The sequence below is a fragment of the Leptosomus discolor genome, chromosome 10, assembly GCF_034619465.1.
Source record: "Leptosomus discolor isolate bLepDis1 chromosome 10, bLepDis1.hap2, whole genome shotgun sequence".
Classification (NCBI taxonomy): Eukaryota; Metazoa; Chordata; class Aves; order Leptosomiformes; family Leptosomidae; genus Leptosomus; species Leptosomus discolor.
In genome coordinates, this window is record NC_141400.1 from 10,804,912 (window position 1) to 10,823,532 (window position 18,621).

The following is an 18,621-nucleotide window of genomic DNA, read 5'->3' on the forward strand; positions in this document are numbered from 1 at the left end:
GACCCTGTCCCGTAATCTCCGGGCGATTTGGGACAACCGGTTAAACACCTTCCATGGGGGAGAGAGGAGCCCGGCCCCCCGCCGCCTGCACCTTCCCCTCCCTGCCGGAGGCTGCTGCTCTCCTGAGGTAAAAAAAAAAAAAAAAAATCCCTCCTGCCTTCCCCGACACCAGGACTCTTGCGAGGGAGGGGGGACACCGCGGGGGGCACCCCACAGAGAGCCGGGGCCTGGCGAGCCGAGCCTGCCCGCGCCGCCCGCCCCTGCCCCGCTGGATGCCGAGTCCCTGAGGAGGAAACCCACATACAGGCATATCTGCCCGGCCCTGCGGCCGGGGGCTCGCTCCTCTGCGGGGAACCCACGTATCTCGGTGGAGGGAGGCGAGCCCCGCACCAGAAACCACCCTCCCGGCGGCAGCGAGAGCAAGAAATTCTCCTTCCCCTTCCTCCTGCACAACTCGCTGTCCCCTCCCTTCCCTTTTCCTGAATGCTGATTTCTGAGATGAAAATCTTCCTCTTCGGACAGCCAGGACTCGTGTGAAGGACACGCAAATATTGGATCATAAATAAGAAGCGAGTCTGGCAAGCTCAGAAACCCAGCCCAAAAGGAGCAGCATCAAGAATCCACCCTTCTCCTGCACAACTCACTCCCCACCCAACACACATAGAATACTAATTTCCTGAGATAAGATCTTACCCTTTAAACAACCACACACGCGAATACACACACACACGCACACACAGAGGGTGTATATTATTACTAAAAATAATAGGTTAAACCCAGCAGCACGGGAAAAAGCCTCTTCTGCAACTCACTCCCACTTTTCACCCTTCTGAATGCTGAGATCCTGAGGTAAATTTTTCCCTTACCCACAGCAAAGACTTTTTTTGAACAGGACACAAATATATATTCGATTATAGAGATGTATTAAATTATTCCAGATTTAAATCTATTTTTTGCTGCCAAGGGGTCAGGGGACCAGACATCGTTGTATATTTTTTTTTTTCTTCCCTCTTAACTCATTTATGGGCGAGTCAAGGCTGCTGAGGAGGAAAAAAACAGGATAGTTGGAATCTCTTTATCCTTATTCCCCAGAAGCTTTTTCTCTCATTGCTGTGCATTTCCTTTAGAAAAAGGAAGCCTCTTATTTTGTGAACCAAAGATTTATTTTTCCCTTCCTCCTGGCCAAAGGAAGGAAACGAACACAAATTGACACATTTAAATAGTTGAAGAGATCTGTCTTTTGCAAAAAAAAAAACCAAACATCTTTATCCAAACCTGAAATAAATAGTGTGGAGGGAGAAACTGGAATATCTAGCTAAAACCAGGATACTTACTAATCTCGCCTCAGAAGAGGACGAGGTAAACACTAAACATCAACTTGTTCTTACAGGGAGGATTCAAACCCTAAATATAATAAATGGGGGATTACGGGTTTGGAGTGTTAGTGCAAAACAACACTGGAAATAAGTCAGCTTTTCCAGTCAGATTTCATCCACATCTGCAGCCTCCACACCATCATCAAAATGCAACCCCCAGCCCTGCTGCTTTTATAAATAATAACACAGCTGCCAATGGCAGTAGTGCTGGGTCAGCTTGGCTCTTTCCTGCTCCAGCTGCCCATAATATTCAGGATGAGATTCTGGGGTCAGAAAAATCCAAAACTCAGCAACAGGAAAAGCAAGAGTCCCTAGAAAAACAGCAGCTTTCCCCTGGTCAAAGTCAGGAAGCAGGCATGCTCTCTGAACCTGAGAAAGCTAAAACTGAAGAAAATCAAGGCGATAATTCTTCAGAGAACGGCAATGGAAAGGAGAAAATAAGAATAGAGTCGCCGGTGTTAACAGGATTTGATTATCAAGAAGCTTCGGGGCTAGGTACTTCAACGCAGCCCTTGACATCCACTGCATCTTCTCTGACTGGTTTTAGTAACTGGTCTGCAGCTATAGCTCCTTCTTCTTCTACAATAATCAATGAAGATGCAAGTTTTTTTCACCAGGGAGGGGTCCCTACTGCCTCAGCTAATAATGGTGCTCTGCTGTTTCAGAATTTTCCACATCACGTCAGCCCTGGCTTTGGTGGTAGCTTTTCCCCCCAAATTGGACCCCTCTCTCAACACCACCCTCATCACCCCCATTTTCAGCATCATCACAATCAGCATCAGCAACAGAGGAGGTCTCCTGCAAGTCCTCATCCACCTCCATTCACACATAGAAATGCTGCTTTTAATCAATTGCCTCATTTGGCTAATAATCTTAACAAGCCACCTTCTCCATGGAGCAGCTACCAAAGTCCATCGCCTACACCATCTTCATGGAGCCCTGGTGGCGGTGGATACGGTGGGTGGGGTGGGTCCCAAGGTCGAGACCACCGCAGGGGACTGAACGGAGGGATAACACCCTTGAACTCCATCTCGCCCTTAAAGAAGAATTTTGCAAGCAATCATATCCAGTTGCAGAAATACGCTCGACCCAGCTCGGCGTTTGCTCCAAAATCGTGGATGGAAGACAGTTTGAATAGAGCTGACAACATTTTTCCTTTTCAGGTGAGCACACTCTGTCATATCCATAAGAAAAACCACACGTAAGTGCATTAAAATGCCCTAGAAAGGGTCGGGTGTTTGAACAGTACAGTCTGATTGTAGGACTTCTGTGCTTGCACCTAAAAAAAAAAAATATACACGGCTAACTTGAAGTGTCATAGTGTGAATTATGCTCCAGGGTGTGCACCATGGTTGGTTGGGTTTTTTTAATAGTGGTGGTCATATAAATATCTGTTGCCCACCAGACATCTGTATTAGCCAGTTTCCTTCAGCTTAATGCACGCGTTCAGAAGTAGTCGATGAACTATATTCAGTTACAAGTAGCAAGTCTATCTACAAAAAGGAGTAAGGGCAAAAGTGCTGCCTGATGCAGTATGAAATATCTGAGGCCTTCTGAAGTATTTGAGAATGTACCACATGTGAGAAAAAGTATGAAGTGATTGTGTTTTGTTTTACAGTATCATATGGACTTGTAATGCAACGTAATTTTTGTAGTGTTTTTTGGGGAATTTTTTATTCTTTATTTTTTACATGATGATAATCAATGCAGTTTGCTTTCCTCGGTAATGGCAGCAAATTTTGGTTACAGGCCATTAAATCATCACCAAAAATAGATCTGGATGAGTGTCAGCTGGTGGTCTCCTGTATTTTAATATGGCCTTATCCTGGCAGGAGGCAGGTTGTCTGGCAGTTCAACCTCTCCTTCTAGGCTGGCTTTTTGTGATTTGAAAAGAACTGTCTAATGTTGAACCTAATTTGCAGTAAAAATTAAACCAGAAGTACTCTTCATCTGACCACTAGTTAAACCTAGCTTTTATGTGGTGTGCCTTTTGTAAACTCCTTTAGGGTGAATCCAAAAACCCAAGAGCTCTTTTACATTTAGAGGGTTGTTTTTCAAGATCTTCAAATGAGGGCAAAAGTAAAAATTTCAAAATGATCGCAGTATTTCTAGCCGTGCTGTAAGAACCAGGGTGACCTACTTTAAAATAATTTGAAAGATCTGTAGATTAAAACTGTGCAATACATCTCATGTTATAAACCACCCTAAAGAAACAGAAGTATATTTAATAATGACTTTGTGGATTCAGACATAGGAACAGCTCAGTTCTTCATCAACTGTGCAGTTTCTGTTCGGTTTGCAGGGCCTGCCTACGCTGCAGCCTTCTGACAGCAGAGCAGCTGCTGGCAGTTACTTCCCATTAGAGACCTTTTTTCTATTGCAGAGCTACTAGCTGGTTCAATGTCAGGTAGAGCCCTTGTAAATTTAGAATGCATGGTAATAATTGATTTTAATGTCAGGATTTGTAATTAATATAATGAACCTGTGTCCAGCACACTGAATGTATACACTGAAACCATTAGAAAAAGGGGCACGGCTGGACGGTCTTTTTTTCAGCCTCACTGCAGCGAGACTTGGCTCACAGTTTAATTCATTCTGTACCCTGACACGCAGCTGATGTTCAGAGTGACAGAATGAGATCAAGGGTGTCCTGGCTGCTGTGTATAAGGCCCAGATATATATACACAGCAATAGAAATATGCTTGGTTTGACATCAAGGAAATTTCAGGAAATTGGCAAAGTCAACCTCAACTTCAGGGTTGTGTTCCAAACATAAAATATCAGACACGCGTATTTTGATCACGGTAAAGAAATAATTTTTGTGTAGCATGTTGGTATTTGTTTACATAAACACTACGATGAAGCTGTACATGTCAAGACCAAGTCTGACACTCCTTCATGCCAAGAAAAGGAAAGTGTTGGAGCGCAGTGCTTTCCAGTCTGTTACTATCACTTCTGTGAAGAAAAGGGCAGGGCGGCTAAACAGGACTTCAGCGCTGCAGACCTAGAAAGATGCTGATTAATTTTGAAGCCATCTTGGACAACTGCTTTTTAGAACTTTTTTTTGTATAAAATCTTTAGCTCCTTTGGGGACTTAGTCATGTGTGTTGCAAGCATACTGAATTTTTGAATCGCTGGAAACAAATGAAGTAAAACTTGACCTTTGGTATCTTTTTATTTTTTCTTGGTTATGCTGACTGTGTGCCTGACTCAAACCAGAAATAAGGAGTTTTGCTTATTGTATATTTCTGTTCATGCATATATATATATATAAAGTACCTTTGATGATGCAATCATGCACTGGACAAGGCTATTTTGTTACTGGAATCTTCTTAGATTTCTATTTAGGAAATAATTGAAAGCTGTCTTTGCTGCAGCAACTTAATGGAGTAATTTGATACAACTATCCCTTTCATTTAATATTTATGTTTTGCTGCTTAAATCATTAACAAGTGTTGCTGCAATCTAGTGAAAATTAGTTTCTTTAGAAACAAGATGTAAACCAGCAATTGTGAATATTTGGGCATCACTTTCGTTTTTCTCAAAGGCTGTCTCTACTCCAAAGGTTGGTGAAACACAGAAGTCTGTGTTTTGATGGAAATCTTAGGGTAACCAAGTGTAAGTGCTTGTTTCCTCTTTGGAGAGGACAACATTGCGTAATGTCCCTATAAGCCACTAACGTGAACTATTGCTACTTCAAATATTTCTGCCTGTGGCCCTTAGATGCTTGCGATGAAGTGGGCATTCCAAATGGCACAGGGGAAAGGAAAATACTGTGGCGATCTGTTTGATAAGCTCGCGGTTTGATGACTGCTAGCTCGGTATTGACAGCTGCATGCAAAACACTGTGCTTCTTGTTCTGAGTGGTTTTCATTTGAAATTCTGTCTTGTAACAGTTCAGAAGTAGCATGTCTGTAGGAACCAGAGATGGAACTGGAAGCAAGGTTGGAGAAGACCAGATCTGTTACTGAAATTAAGTTTTGATACTGTGCTTTAGCCACTGGGCAGGCTTCCCCCTTCAAAGATCTTTTGAAAAGAGAAAAGCCATTGTTCTTTGTGCCTTCATTTGAAAAGGAAATGGTCTCCAAATGAAAAAATGGTTCCTGAATTAAAAAAAAAAAAAAAATTGAGTCTTTTGGATATAACAGCCTTCATGAGAATTAATAAATGAAAATGCTTTGACTGTGACTATTGCATCTTACAAAGTTACTGATACTTTTAAAGAATTCCTTCTACTTCCCTCCCAGCAGCATGAACAAACTAAGTGCTCAGTAATTGCTTTTTACTGCAGCATTGCCCTCAAGATTGTTTTGTCTTTCCTTTTGCTATGTACTCGCACTTCCTCATGAGCGGAACATCCTGCCTGTTATGCAATGCATAAATCTTGCTTTGATAGGCATTTCCAGGTTTCCAGATCTCATCTTCAAATGCCTGATGATGTTTTTTAAATGGGTCTTTGAAGGCACAAGCAAGTTAAGCAATAGTGTTCAACTTTCTGTGAAAATGCTTAAAAATCATTTGCGTTTCTTCCTGGAATCAGGCTTGAAAACGACTGCCCCTTTCAAAGAATTTTGCACATGAGAGCATTATATCCACTTGTTCAAAATGTTTTTTCCTTTCTTCTACAGTGGCTAGTTTCCAGGTATATAACCCCTTCCAAATCCATTGAGGGTCTGTGCCAGAGAGACTTTTTCTTCCCCCAGGCAGATACGGAATGTTTGAGAAAACACATACGTGATTACAGAATGTATTTTAATTCTGAGCTATACGTCATGATTTGTTTGCCCATAGAAATGGGTTGATTTAATAAGTGCGTTAAACATTCATGGGCAACTGGCATTGAAAAAACCCCTCTTGAATGCATTTGCCAATTTTTCCTCTTGAAGGAATTTTGCAAATAAATTTCTTTACCATGCCTCTTTATTTTAATGGTTTTTTCTTTGTTTTGAGGAACCTTTTCATAAATCATGCTGGCTGGTTACATAAGACGAGGCTACTTGATTCGCAGAAAGTTGTGCCGAAATTTGTTTTTATTCTAGGAACAGCAATTAATCAAAAAATTTCCGACTATCATTTTAAAATAGAATACTTGAAGTTGGATTTTTAAATATCGGGTCACCCATTTTTCTATAGCTACATCAGCTGCGTAGTAATTAGTATTTTGCATGCTGTTCCCCACAGCTAGTGATGTGTGGAATTAGAAGCACTCTAATGTGGTATGACATGCACGAGTTAAGTACTGTGGAAGTTAACACTGTTCTTGTTTTATAAACTTACTACTGACGTTAATACTTCAGCTTTGGCCCTCCTGTGCGTTTTTGACCTCAGGGTTTCTTTTTAAAGAGAGCTTTTGTTAGAAGCTATTTGAATTATGTTTGTATTTTCCTAAGATTAAAAGGAGTACTCTTATTAAGCGTTTTGCTTTGAAAAATGCATACTTAGCAGCCCAGCATAAAGATTGAGAACACAAGATATTGTGGAAAATAATTTATAGAAGATACATAAAAAGCTTAATATGTGGCTAAAATAGAACCAGACGTGTTACTGGAAATTTTTGTAAAGGTCTGTAATTTCTAACACTTAAAGTTGAACTTTTTTGGGGTTTGTTTTGTTTTTTTTTTTAACTAAACCAGAAGTGCTCCCTTCCAAAAAAAAAAATCCTATGTTATGCGTCACTTAACTTTTCCAGTTTTTTCTTATTGTTCCCTGGCGAAGCTATAAAAGATGATCAGGGCAGTGTACAGCAACATCCTTTCAGGAAAAACCTGTTTATTCAAAGCCTTTAATTCACTGGATACTGGACTGGGGAGCTGGAATACAGCATTTTCAGGGTGGTGGGAAGGAGGAGAAGCTTACCCAGAAGCATAATCAAGTCCAAATTTGCTTTGCAATTAAAAGAAAAATGTGAATCTTGTATTTCATACCGACAATATTACCTCTCCCTACATACTTTACTTTGTCTGGGACATGAGGCTTTTGAATTGTGGGTTTCAGCAAGTTTCAGGCTTCCTGTGCTATAATGAGGGCAGCAAAATGAGTTTGCTAATTTTCACAAGGATTCTGGTTTGACAAAGATTTAAATATATAAAATAAGCCCCAGTTTTACAACTACACCTACTCCATAAATACTGCTTAATCACCTTCAATACGTTGCTTAACACACTGGCATACTTTGCATTATTGTTGATGCCCTGGTCTTTGGAGAAACTGTATTTTGTAAGATTAGGCACAGCCTTAGCTACCAGCAAGTGCTCATACCTTGCCAGGCTTTACTTTTTGTACTGTTTGTTTTTTTTAGCATTGGGAGGCCTGTCGTGGGAAGCATTGAATAGAAACTCTCAGGTTCTGTAATCTTAATTGTTCAGGTGATGACGATGCTGTGGGTGAAGATTAAATATAATGAATCTGCACTTTAATACTTAAGTTAGATGTACATTTTTCTAATGCACAAGAGAATTTAGGTATGGGATTTCTAAGTGCAAAGTATGATCTTCCTGTGTGTGAAAAATTAATGTTTAATTTCTTTTGCATAAGAGGATGTCCCAGTATATATTGTACACGCTTAGTACCAAGTGACTTACTTTTTGGAATGAAATGTCTTTGGACTTCGAAAAATAAAATTGGAATGGAAATTAGAATTTAGTGATTTCCTATTTACAAGTGGCTCCGTTTTTTACATAAAATAATCTAAACATAAAAAAGTCTGTCTGGGTGCTGGTGGGGAAACCATTGTAGTCACAGAGGTGAAGTGGTTTGCCCAGGCTGTATGAATCCAATGACAAAAGTTGTGACGTGAAATCCTGGGTTCTATTCTCTGTGCTCTAATGATGAGATTGCATTACTACAAGCACTCTACATACTTCCAAATGATTTCTAGAGACTAGGACAATCAGAATGGTTTTATTTTTCTGCAGACAGAGCTGGCCAGTGTATAGTTCGAAACTGTTGTGTTTGCTGTTGTAGAATATTTGGTCTCGATAGTGCTTTCTTAACCACATCTGCTAGCTGTCACTTCTTGGATATTATTGTGAAAACAATACTGCTTATTCAAAATGTTCAATGAATGTCTTTTGAAATGTTGGCTGAGATTTTAAACATAGGCATGTATTAAGACTGCAGGTTGATTTCTTTCTTTTTGGTTGTTTGTGTTTGTGTTGTTTTTTTTTTCCTCTGTGGCCTTGTGTTCAACCTGTTGTCTTTCTGCCTCAGTTCTGCTTCCCAAGGATAAATGTGTGTGCCCTTTGAGCCCTCTCGTAAAGCAAAATTTTAGATGCCCTAAACAAACTTGTGTAAAGCCATGTTCTTGTGATCAACCTGGGTAAATAATATCCAGCTGTGGTTAACTTATTTTGTTACTAAAGTGTACATACTCTGCTTTATTCCAGAGTAGTCATTACCACTATATCTTTTATTTATAAATAAATACAAAAGTATACAGTAAGCAGTCCAGCTCGATGGAAGGCACTGTAACTTTGTGAATTGATCTATTAAAAACACCACCATATTGTTGTTAATTCTCTCTACATGAAGCCTTTTGAAGAAAACATCACTTTTTTCGTTAGTGTGGCTTATGTGCTTTATAACTCCTAAGTAACATATATCTGAGAATAGCTCACATTTAGTTACCAGTTAATGATGAGTATCTTGACTGTTATGGCTTTTTTGATGTTACGGAATTAAATGTATAGTTCCACATTTCTTCAGCAATATGGCCACTACCACTAACCTGTCATCAGTCTTTATTTTTATGCTAGGTATAGAATACATACATATATTTCAGATATAATAACGTGCTTTTGATAAAATGTGCTGACCGTCTTGGAAGTTAAGACCAGCAAAATCTGTGCTCCAGTTTTCAAAGCACTCTCACTATAAAAGGCCTTTAAATTATATAAAAATTCTAAAAAAACTACCAATAGTGACTTTCTCTGGTAGTGGGACCCTTTTAGTATCAGGGCAAGCAGTTAACTAAATTAATGTTCTTTTATAGTAAGCACTGTGCAAACCTCTGAACCAGTTGAGCATGGCATTTTGGCTGGTCTTTATTTAAGGCATACATGACTGACGTCTTTTCATTGGATAGATGTATACAGTTCTTGAATTACTCTGCATTTCCAGAGAGGTGGACTGCTGCATTAATTTCAGGAATATATCCAAATTCAGTGTAACTGTAGTAGTGGCTCTTAGTGTTGTGCTTAGCATGGTTTCCTATCTTCTAACTGATAAGCAGAGATATGGAGGAGCAAACGGTTTCAAACAACCCAGGAATGAGACTGATCTTCCCAAGGGTGTTGAGGCTGGGGGAATTCAGCACCATGAATTGACAATGATGATTAGGTATGCTGTAAGCACAGACACCTTTTGTTGGAAAGATAGGCAAGAAATAGATAGTAACATATCAGTGTTTTGAGGGTGCTCTAGCCCAAGGCAGTCTTCTCCATTGCTATGTCAAGTTACTGGAACCATTGGAGAGCATGAGTATGAATGTGGGCCACGTTTTAGACAGTCCTTTTTATGTGATTGCTGATAGCCACAGGTAGGAGAACAACCAGTTAACCTTCTGTATCAGCGTGCAGGATCGTGTTTTAGAATGTTTGCGGTATGATTAGAAGCTTCTGGACCTTATACTACAAAAGTGACAGCTAGCTGGTTCACTCAGAAGGGGAAAACTATAGACTCCTCACTACAAAAAGCCTCCATTGGAGAATGTCCCTATCAGCTAACCTGTTCAATTCTTTTTTTTTTTTCCCTCAAATGTTTAAACTCTCTGTTCTCAGTATTAAAAACTTGCCACTGCAGCAAAACGCTCTGTTCATTACTATAGCTCAACCCAACATAGCACAGAAGTTTGAGAGACAAGAGGCTATCTCCGGGTTCGCATACTCCAGTGCACATGCAGCACGATAAACTAGCCATGACTTGGCCTGGGTTTCTTCCTTCATGTCTCTTGGACAACTGAAATGTTAAGTGCTCCGAATTCAACAAAGACTTGGAACTCCTGAGGTTCTGCACTTTGTAAAATAAGAATTGTGTAGCTGTTTGTGGATTGGATTTAAGATTGATTCCACACAGAGAAACACAATACACTAGGAAAGCCAGAATGGAAGAAGGAGTAGCTACCGAGGGATGCCAGGTTTTCAGAACATGCTCCCACCTGTGTTTTAGGCTATTTTTGTCATGTTGTGAGGACTGCTGAAATGCAGAGATTGTGTTCTAGCATCCATTCCTGAGTTACACAGCTGTTGGATCCTGATGGGTCCAGGCCAGAGACCCACGGACTTTTACTCTACCCTGCTAAGGTATTTTACTGTATCTAGAGTAGTTTGAAATAGTTATGAACTAGTAATGTATGAACCAAACAATAAACTAAATACTACTAGAAAAGGAAGAAACTGGTAGGAAATGTCTGAAAGTAAACCACAGAATTTAAGAGTTGAAGTGCTCGTGGTGGTTACTCTAAGGTGTCTCAGTTACCTTGTAATATAAATGACCAAAGAAATAAATATTGTGGAGAGACCGGGCAGTGCTATGCTTTTTGTAGCAAGTTTGATATTGGGCTAGACTAATAAAGCAAATAGTTCCAAACTCAGATATTTCTAATGCTGTTTGCAGTGCAGCATATCTGGATAGAAATACTTCACCTGTTCTGTGTCAGTAATAAGCTGTTCTGAAGAGAGGAACAATACCAGAATAAGTTGTTGAAAAATGGTGGTTTGTAGTGGTCAGAATGTAACTGATGAACTTGGAAATGGATCAGGACTCTAGGAGCTAGTGGATTCCTGCTCTTAAAATAGTATTAGGTGTTTGGAATCCAAGATGACTGATGATGGTCTGATATAAAGAATGCCTCTTGCAACACTGCAATCGATACTGCTTTAGCACTTCATCACTGGAAGTAAGGGACGTTATAACTTGATACACAACAGTCTTTGTGCAATACCGTTTTTTAGTTCACCACTGGTTCTAAAAATGATCAAAGCTGGATCTGTGTGCTTTGGAGAAATTTCAGCTTCACAGCTAGGGTCAGGGACAAAAAATATATTCACTGCTTAGTAACAACAGTTGTAGAGAAGCAGTTCAGAGCAAATGTCTGTCTTGAATAGCTCACGTTTTTGTTCTTATTTGAGCAGATGCTTTCCATGCTTGATCTCAGTTCAGAGGTGAATCTCTTAGAACATGAATGAAATAGAATCTTTACAACTGATGTTAGAGGAGTTCTTGGACACAGAAAAGTTAAATTCAAGTTGGATTAATATTATAAAATTCTATCCAGATGTTTCTACAAATGTTCAAATGTCCAAATACATAGATAACATGGATAGGTGAATAGTTTTGGGAATGAGTGTGGGTTTTTTTGCCTCCATTAGTGACCTCTGATGGTACTGTAAAGATTTCAAAGTTTATATATAATTTCAGTTATTCTGAATTTGCTAATTAAAATAATGCAGTGCCAGGATATTTTATGTTGTCTTACGTTACTGTAGCATCAGATTTGTGCGATGTGGAACTTACTGTTTTAGTTAGGAAAGTCTGAATCATGCATGTGTTAAATGATGGCTTTGGTTAATATGAAGGAGAAATATTTGGTAAGTATACTTCAGGTGGTTTGAGATAATGAAAAAGTAGGACATGACACATCTTGCCTCCCGTTTGTTGAGTTCTCCTTCAACTCTAGTAATGCTTGGAATACCAAATTTGGGAAGTCAGGGAATTGAAAATCAGAGCTAAGTTGTCACCTAGTAAACAGGACTATTTGGAACACTGTTGTTTGTATGGAATACTTTATAATTCTGCGGTATGTGAACTGACTGTGCAGAATTAGATTATTTAAGTTGTTGGGGTAGTAGTTTAGGTGAAAGAAATTCTTTGTGGTTCTGAAATTTACCTTGTCTTAAATTGGGGTTGAAATACCTATTTTATGATTTCTCCTTGCAATTCTGTCTCCCAGGATAATGTTATTACTTCCTGTGAAATTATTTTTAATAAAGTTTAACTGTATAGCAAAGAATACAAACTAAATATTGAATTGGGTTTCTTAAATGATCGGCTATCATAAATACAGATCAGATTCATATTTAATAATATTCTGCTTTTCAGTATTCCTATATCAGACTGACTTTAATGATGTATGTGTTTCTGCTTAATTCTGCTGTAGTAGTGCAGAACAAAACCGAAGTTTTAATGTTTCAGATGGTCTTGTTTAACACTGTGTGTTGCCTAAACTGGCTTTGTGTTTGCTTGCAGGATCGCACAAGGACTTTTGACATGCATTCACTGGAGAACTCGCTAATTGACATAATGAGAGCTGAAAATGATTCACTGAAAGGTAAATTTAGAAAGAGACTATTTCCTGCAGTAAATAATTGGGAGGACATGCTTACTTAGAATAAGAAACTGCAGTTTTGGTCAGGAAAAGTAAAGTTACATTATGCACCTCATGCACGTTGGACAGCTCGGGTAGACATCTTTTTTTTTTCAGTTGTCTCTAGATGAAGCTATTGCAACACACAAGCACTTGAGTGTGTTTTGTCTTTATACAAAACAATGCGAAACACAAACATAAGCTGATCTTTTGTTTAAGTTGCCAGTGTGTTTTTAATAGATACAATGTGTGCAGCCTGTAAAAATGATCAACTTCAGGAATCTTGTGCAGCTCAGTGGGACGTAACTTTTTTGCTTAATAGTGTTTTCCTGCTGAAATCATAGTTCTTTCTGTCGTGGGGAAGAATGAGGTTTAACTATGTCATTTTGAGAAGAACACTGAGTATTTCATTGCAGTTTTTTTTTTTTAGTTCTTTACCTCCCTTTTTGTTGCTGCCTTGAATTGCAGAATTCTTTGTACCAAAAGGAAAAGGGGGTTGAACTGACTTGCAGTTAGGAGTTGTTTTTTGGTTTTTTTTTTTTTTTTTTTAATTGGCAAAGGTAATCTTTCTTTGAAAATACCTCAACTTAGAAAATATTCAAAGCATTGTCTACATATTTTATCTAAACCTGAATAGAAACTGCTTAGGGTATACAATTCGGAAGTCTAGTTTCTTATTCTTGATCTGTATAATGAGTAATCTATTTCAGTTTGATGGTTACTTGTATAAGTAAAAGTAGTCAAACTCTTACTTATGCTCATTATCTAAGCATTCAGTTTTGTTACCAGTCATGAGACCACTAAAAAAACCCAAAACTGCATTTGTGGTTTCTGAAAGTAAATTTCTTTTGATATCAAGGCTTCTGGTGTTAATGAAATCTGGCTTGCTTGAGTAGTGATTCTGGCTCAGAAGACAACCTTTGATAAACTGGCAATAACTTGCATTTTTTTTTGCATTCACTGTGGTCTGAAATGCAGCTTGTGTTTCACTCCCCAGTACTGTGCATTAATTCAGGGTGAAACACCAAGAAATCCACTTTCCCATTGAATTGACAAGGAGAGCTTGATGTAGATAAAAGTAATGCCAAATGAATTAAAAACCCAAAATACTTTCCTTCCTTATGTAGTGGGTGCCAGGCTTTTATTAAAGACAAGTAGTATAGCTTTCATTTCTTTTATATGCTGTCCGGCAACATCCTATGCCCCCAGCATTGTATACTGAACCAAGAATCAGTGCTCTTCCTTGACTGCAGCACCTGGGCTTTGCCCTGAGACCTTCTATTCAACTGTTTGGCAGGCCCAGCTCAGGTTTTAGCTGCTGAAATCTGGCAAGATTGTCCCCAAGGTGACAGGGCTATAGAACAAATAAAATTTCCCTTTAAATTTGAATTTAACAATGTTGGGGTCATATGTATTTATATTCAGCAAGTAAACAAGGGTAGTTCTGTACAGTATTGTGACAGGTAGTTTAAATGGTTTGAAAAGATTCTTTGCAATTGAAATATTTTTTGAGTGCTTACCGTGTTTTAAGAGTGATAGAATAAGTGTGTCAGCAGATAATATGTATAGTTCTGATACACGTTAATTCCTGCTTGAGCTTGATTGTTAATCCCCTCTGCAGATTATCTATTGTTTGTCTAAAGTTTTATGTGCGTTGTATCATACTGATCGAAACACAGTAATATCAATCAGGTATTGTTCTGGGAATTATTTCTTAAGTTCTTTATAAATTGTTCTGTTTCGGTTAATAGTTATAAAACTCTGAAGAAAAAGCCTCAAAACTAAGATGCAAAATTTAAGTGATCCTACATGAAATTCTTCATTGTGAAGTCTCATTTTTCAAGTATTTCCTGAGTAAAAACATTGTTTGCTTATAGCGAAATATGCAGTACACTGCATTTTGCTGCAGCTTATCTGGCACGCCGTACAGTAACTTAGTTGCTGTCATATACTTAGAAAAGGATCTTTATTCAAACTAGCATCTACTGTGTTGTGGTAATGCTGCAGTGATTGTCCATGAGTAGGGCAGGATTTGTAAGGAGAGGAAACACCTTTAGTTAAACCAACTGATATAGCTGGAAAAAAATTGTAACTGGCTGGTACAAAACCTATTTCAAGCCAAGTCTGAAGAAGGGCTCATAGTCACACGCCTTTTGTGTTTCTTTTTTCCATCTCTATCAGTTGGTGTATGATTATGTCTTAACACAGATTCTGTCTCTCTCTTGTTTTCACTTTTTTCTTCTTGCCTCATCTTCATTTAAACTAATAGAAAAGAATCTTTAAAAGCCTTGGATCTAGAAATCTTAAAATTTGACAAATTATGGTTTCAGTTCAAATCTTGCTTGTCATTTCAAAACACCTGCAGTTAAATAGGCCGATCCATAAGAAGTTTTTAGTTTTGCATTCTAAATGGGTTAATCAGTGCATACAATGCTTTTAAACTAAAGATGGATACTCTCAGAAAGGAAAGGCTTCTGGGTTTAGGACTTTAAAAATAGCCTGGGCAAGACACTAATAAAACATACTGTAGAGAGCAATCTCAGAATGGCATGGAAATAATTTAGATGATCTAATAGGTCTCACTGCTTTCTTGTGAGTCTTTGAGAGGCTGTAATATTGACTCAACATGAGTTTAGTGTGTAACACTACCACCACCTGCTTTCATATTGTAATAGACTTCAAGAGAAGGAGGTACTATGTTAAAATGTACCGTCAAAAGAACTTAAAGAGTATGGACATGATAATAGATACCAGTCACAGTTTGGAACCCGCTGTCTCTTGGAAATAATTTCTATCTTTAAATGGTATGTTCAGAGCAGCAGGTTTTGGATCCTGTAATAAAATTGTAAGTAGGAATTCTTCAAAATTTAACAAAATCCATTCACAGTGTGTACTTCCTGACCGAGGTGATTAGGCTGTGCTAGCCTCGGATTTGTTTAGGACAGTAATAATTATGTACTTGGATTGTCTTGCTGTGTGAAATAAATAGCATTTCCTGCTTGTGGTTCAAAGGTGAATCTGAAGTATCACAGATTCAGTACATTCAGTACTACCTTTTAATGCTTTTCATAGGCATTTTACCATTTTTATCTCTTTTTAAGGTATATTTTTATCCCTGCTCAAATCCTCTTCCTTTGCGGAGCAGCTGCCATTTCAATATGTTATTTTTATCTACACGAGTGAGTGTGCTGCATGCTGCATAGCCAATGACAGCCTGCAGAAGCCTTTCCCCAGAGACTAATTGCATCTTCTTTACAATGTATTCGGCCTTCGTGAGCTGAGCCTGGGATCTAGAGACTGATTTTTTGAATCTGGGTCTTCCAGATGGCAATTTGAGCATTACTGTAATAGTAGTAGATTGACTAAATATTTCCTTGTTAAGTGACACTGAAATGTCTTTAAATACTTTATAACTGCAGACTGTTTTAGTACTGAAATAATCCTATGCTTCAGTTTGGAATATAAGGTTATTGCCTGGAAATTATGCAAGGTGAAATGGATTAAAGAATCAGGCCAGTACATCTCCTTCTAGCACTGCAAAGCACTCCTCTAAAATTTAGGTGTGAATAGCTCAGTATCTGCGTGAATGCTGTAAGTGTGACACAGACTCTAAAGACTAAACATACTTATGCACGAAAAAGGAAGGTTTTAGAAGTAGCCTAAGTTCAGAGTATACATACAGACACTGGGAGAGAGAGTCGAACAGCAGCTCTAAATTTGAGAGATGGAAAGCCCGAATGGTGAGGACTGGCACCATTCAAGATTTTTCAGAGCAGGCAGATACACCTAACTGTATTTTGAAAGCAATCACCTAAATATTGATCTGAAAAACTATTTCAGATGTGAAGAAAGTAGGTAAACCTTATTGGATAAGAAACTGAACTAGTTGTTTCCTTTCTACCTGTACAGATTATACAACATGTTCATATTAATTGAGGAGAATGGGCCATTTGGTTTCCTATATGATCCAGAAAATGAATGAGAATCAGTCCCAATTATTGCTAAGGGCTAAATAACAAAGGCTATGATTCTTTTTAGGGAAGTGGTTCTTTATATATGCACAGGACAAAATCTGAGCTATTTTTTAAATGTTAAAATAATAGATTTTTGAGGTTTTCCTTAAATTTTAAAACCATCTTTGTTGTCATAGCAATGAGGAATGCTTCAGGATGGTGGCTAAGATCAACCTTTCTTCCCTACTCTTTGTCTGTGTGAAGAGTTACATGATCTAGTTAGAGTTCTGAAAGTCAAAGGCCTCTGGCAAACGTGTACATCTGTAGTGATGCCACAGTCCTCTTCGTGCCTCCGCCGCCTCTTGCACATGAGCGGGCTTTCACGGGGCTTTCATGTGGTGGTCATACCTCGGACTTCTGAGAGCAGCATTGGTGATTGATCTCGTTTGTGTGCCTTCTCTCAGAACAATCTTACCTAAGGATTACTCGTTTGCAACTTTTTAACGTATCCAACTTGGGATAAAATGCACAAAAACTTTTGTTTCTACTGCGCCAGGCTGTAGACAATTTTTCGTAGACAATTAAGGTTTGCCGTAACGGTCTTTGGAAACTGTTGATGAATTACTGCCTTGAATGTTTCCTACTTAGGATCTTCTTGAATTTTACCTCCTATGCAGTAACCAGGAAAGGTTAATGGGATTTGCAGACTTGAGTGCATATTAATTAAGAGGAAAACCAATTGTTTCACTATCTCAAAATATTGCTCAACTGGGTCTAATAGCAGTAAACTACAACCCATGCTGATGAAGCTGTGATGGCGGAAACACAGTCTGTGTGAATTTTATTTGAACTCAGCAGCTTCCATTCCTGTTGCAATCCACTACTTTCAGTTCGGTTAGAGTAGAAGTATTTTAAGTGCCATTAAGGAGTAAGGGCATGCTTTCCTTCCAAATGCAGCTAATATTCCAAATTTTGGGGCAATATTTGGTATTTTAATTTTTTAGTCTTTTGGTATGCTTTTTCCCCCCAGTTCCTCTCTTGGGAATAGAAAAGATTGTTGATTTATCCCTACCTTTCCAATATCTGGCATTTACCAGAAGCTTTGTTTAGAAACAGCCAGCAATCCAGTAAGAAAATGAAATCACCTGGGCAACGGGAACAGACAAATCTTCTGTTAATAAATACTGAGGTCGGACCGTAGAGTGGATTGCAACCTGACAGAGAAGCAATCACAGCCGTAGATAATGTATGATTTTTCATTCGTTGGCTATTATCTAATAAACTTCCAGCTTCCTCATTTAAATGACATTCGGGTTTGTGGCTTGAAGCCAGTGCTTCTTTGTAAGAGAAGCTTAATTTGATGAGGCTTAGGCAGGCAAAACTCAATTTGGACGAAAAAAAAAAAAAATCATGCCTCAAACTGGTAAAAACACCCCAGGCGGAGTTGGACATCGCTGGTGCGCGGTGAGAAGCCAAAGCCGGAGCCCCCCGCAGCCTGCGCTCGGCTGGAGCCCGCGGGCCCGACGGTCCCTGCCGCGGTCCCCGAGCGGCGGTCAGCAGCGCGCCTGGCACTACCAACTCCTCCGCGGGGAGGTGAGCGCCTGTTGGATGTCAGACAGAGGGGAAAAGATTTTTTTTTTTTTTTTTTTCCCTCCAGCGGCAGCCCACCGAAACATAGCTGAGTACAGTTGAAAAGCCAGCCCCCTCTGCCCGGCCGGTCTCTGGTTTAGAGGGGGCCGTCAGGACGGAGGGGGCGCACGACCCCCCCGCGGCTCCTGCCTGCGTGGGCCATCCCGAGCGCGGCCTGCGCGGCTGGCGGCGGTGCCGGCCCCGCGCTCCCGCCGCAGGTGCCGCCGCCGTCCCGGCGGGGTGAGCCCGGCCCCGGGCGGCCCATGGCTGCGGGCTGCGGCCCGGCCTTCGCGGTGTTCTC

At 39.5% G+C, this 18,621-nt stretch overlaps 1 protein-coding gene across 4 annotated transcripts in view; it reads left to right on the top strand.

The window, feature by feature from the left end:
- The first annotated feature begins 1,339 nt into the window (after window positions 1-1,339).
- The window catches only part of CPEB4 (cytoplasmic polyadenylation element binding protein 4), a 43,415-nt gene continuing 26,133 nt past the window's right edge, over window positions 1,340-18,621 (top strand). For 2 of the 4 annotated variants that reach the window (XM_086471239.1, XM_086471241.1), the window contains exons 1-3: window positions 1,340-2,539; window positions 12,621-12,731; window positions 13,035-13,059. In XM_086471239.1, the coding sequence (XP_086327365.1) occupies window positions 1,418-2,539; window positions 12,621-12,731; window positions 13,035-13,059 (1,258 nt within the window). In that variant the 5' untranslated portion in view covers window positions 1,340-1,417. The remainder of the gene's footprint in view (window positions 2,540-12,620; window positions 12,732-13,034; window positions 13,060-18,621) is intronic. The other 2 variants (XM_086471243.1, XM_086471242.1) reach the window with 1 other exon arrangement.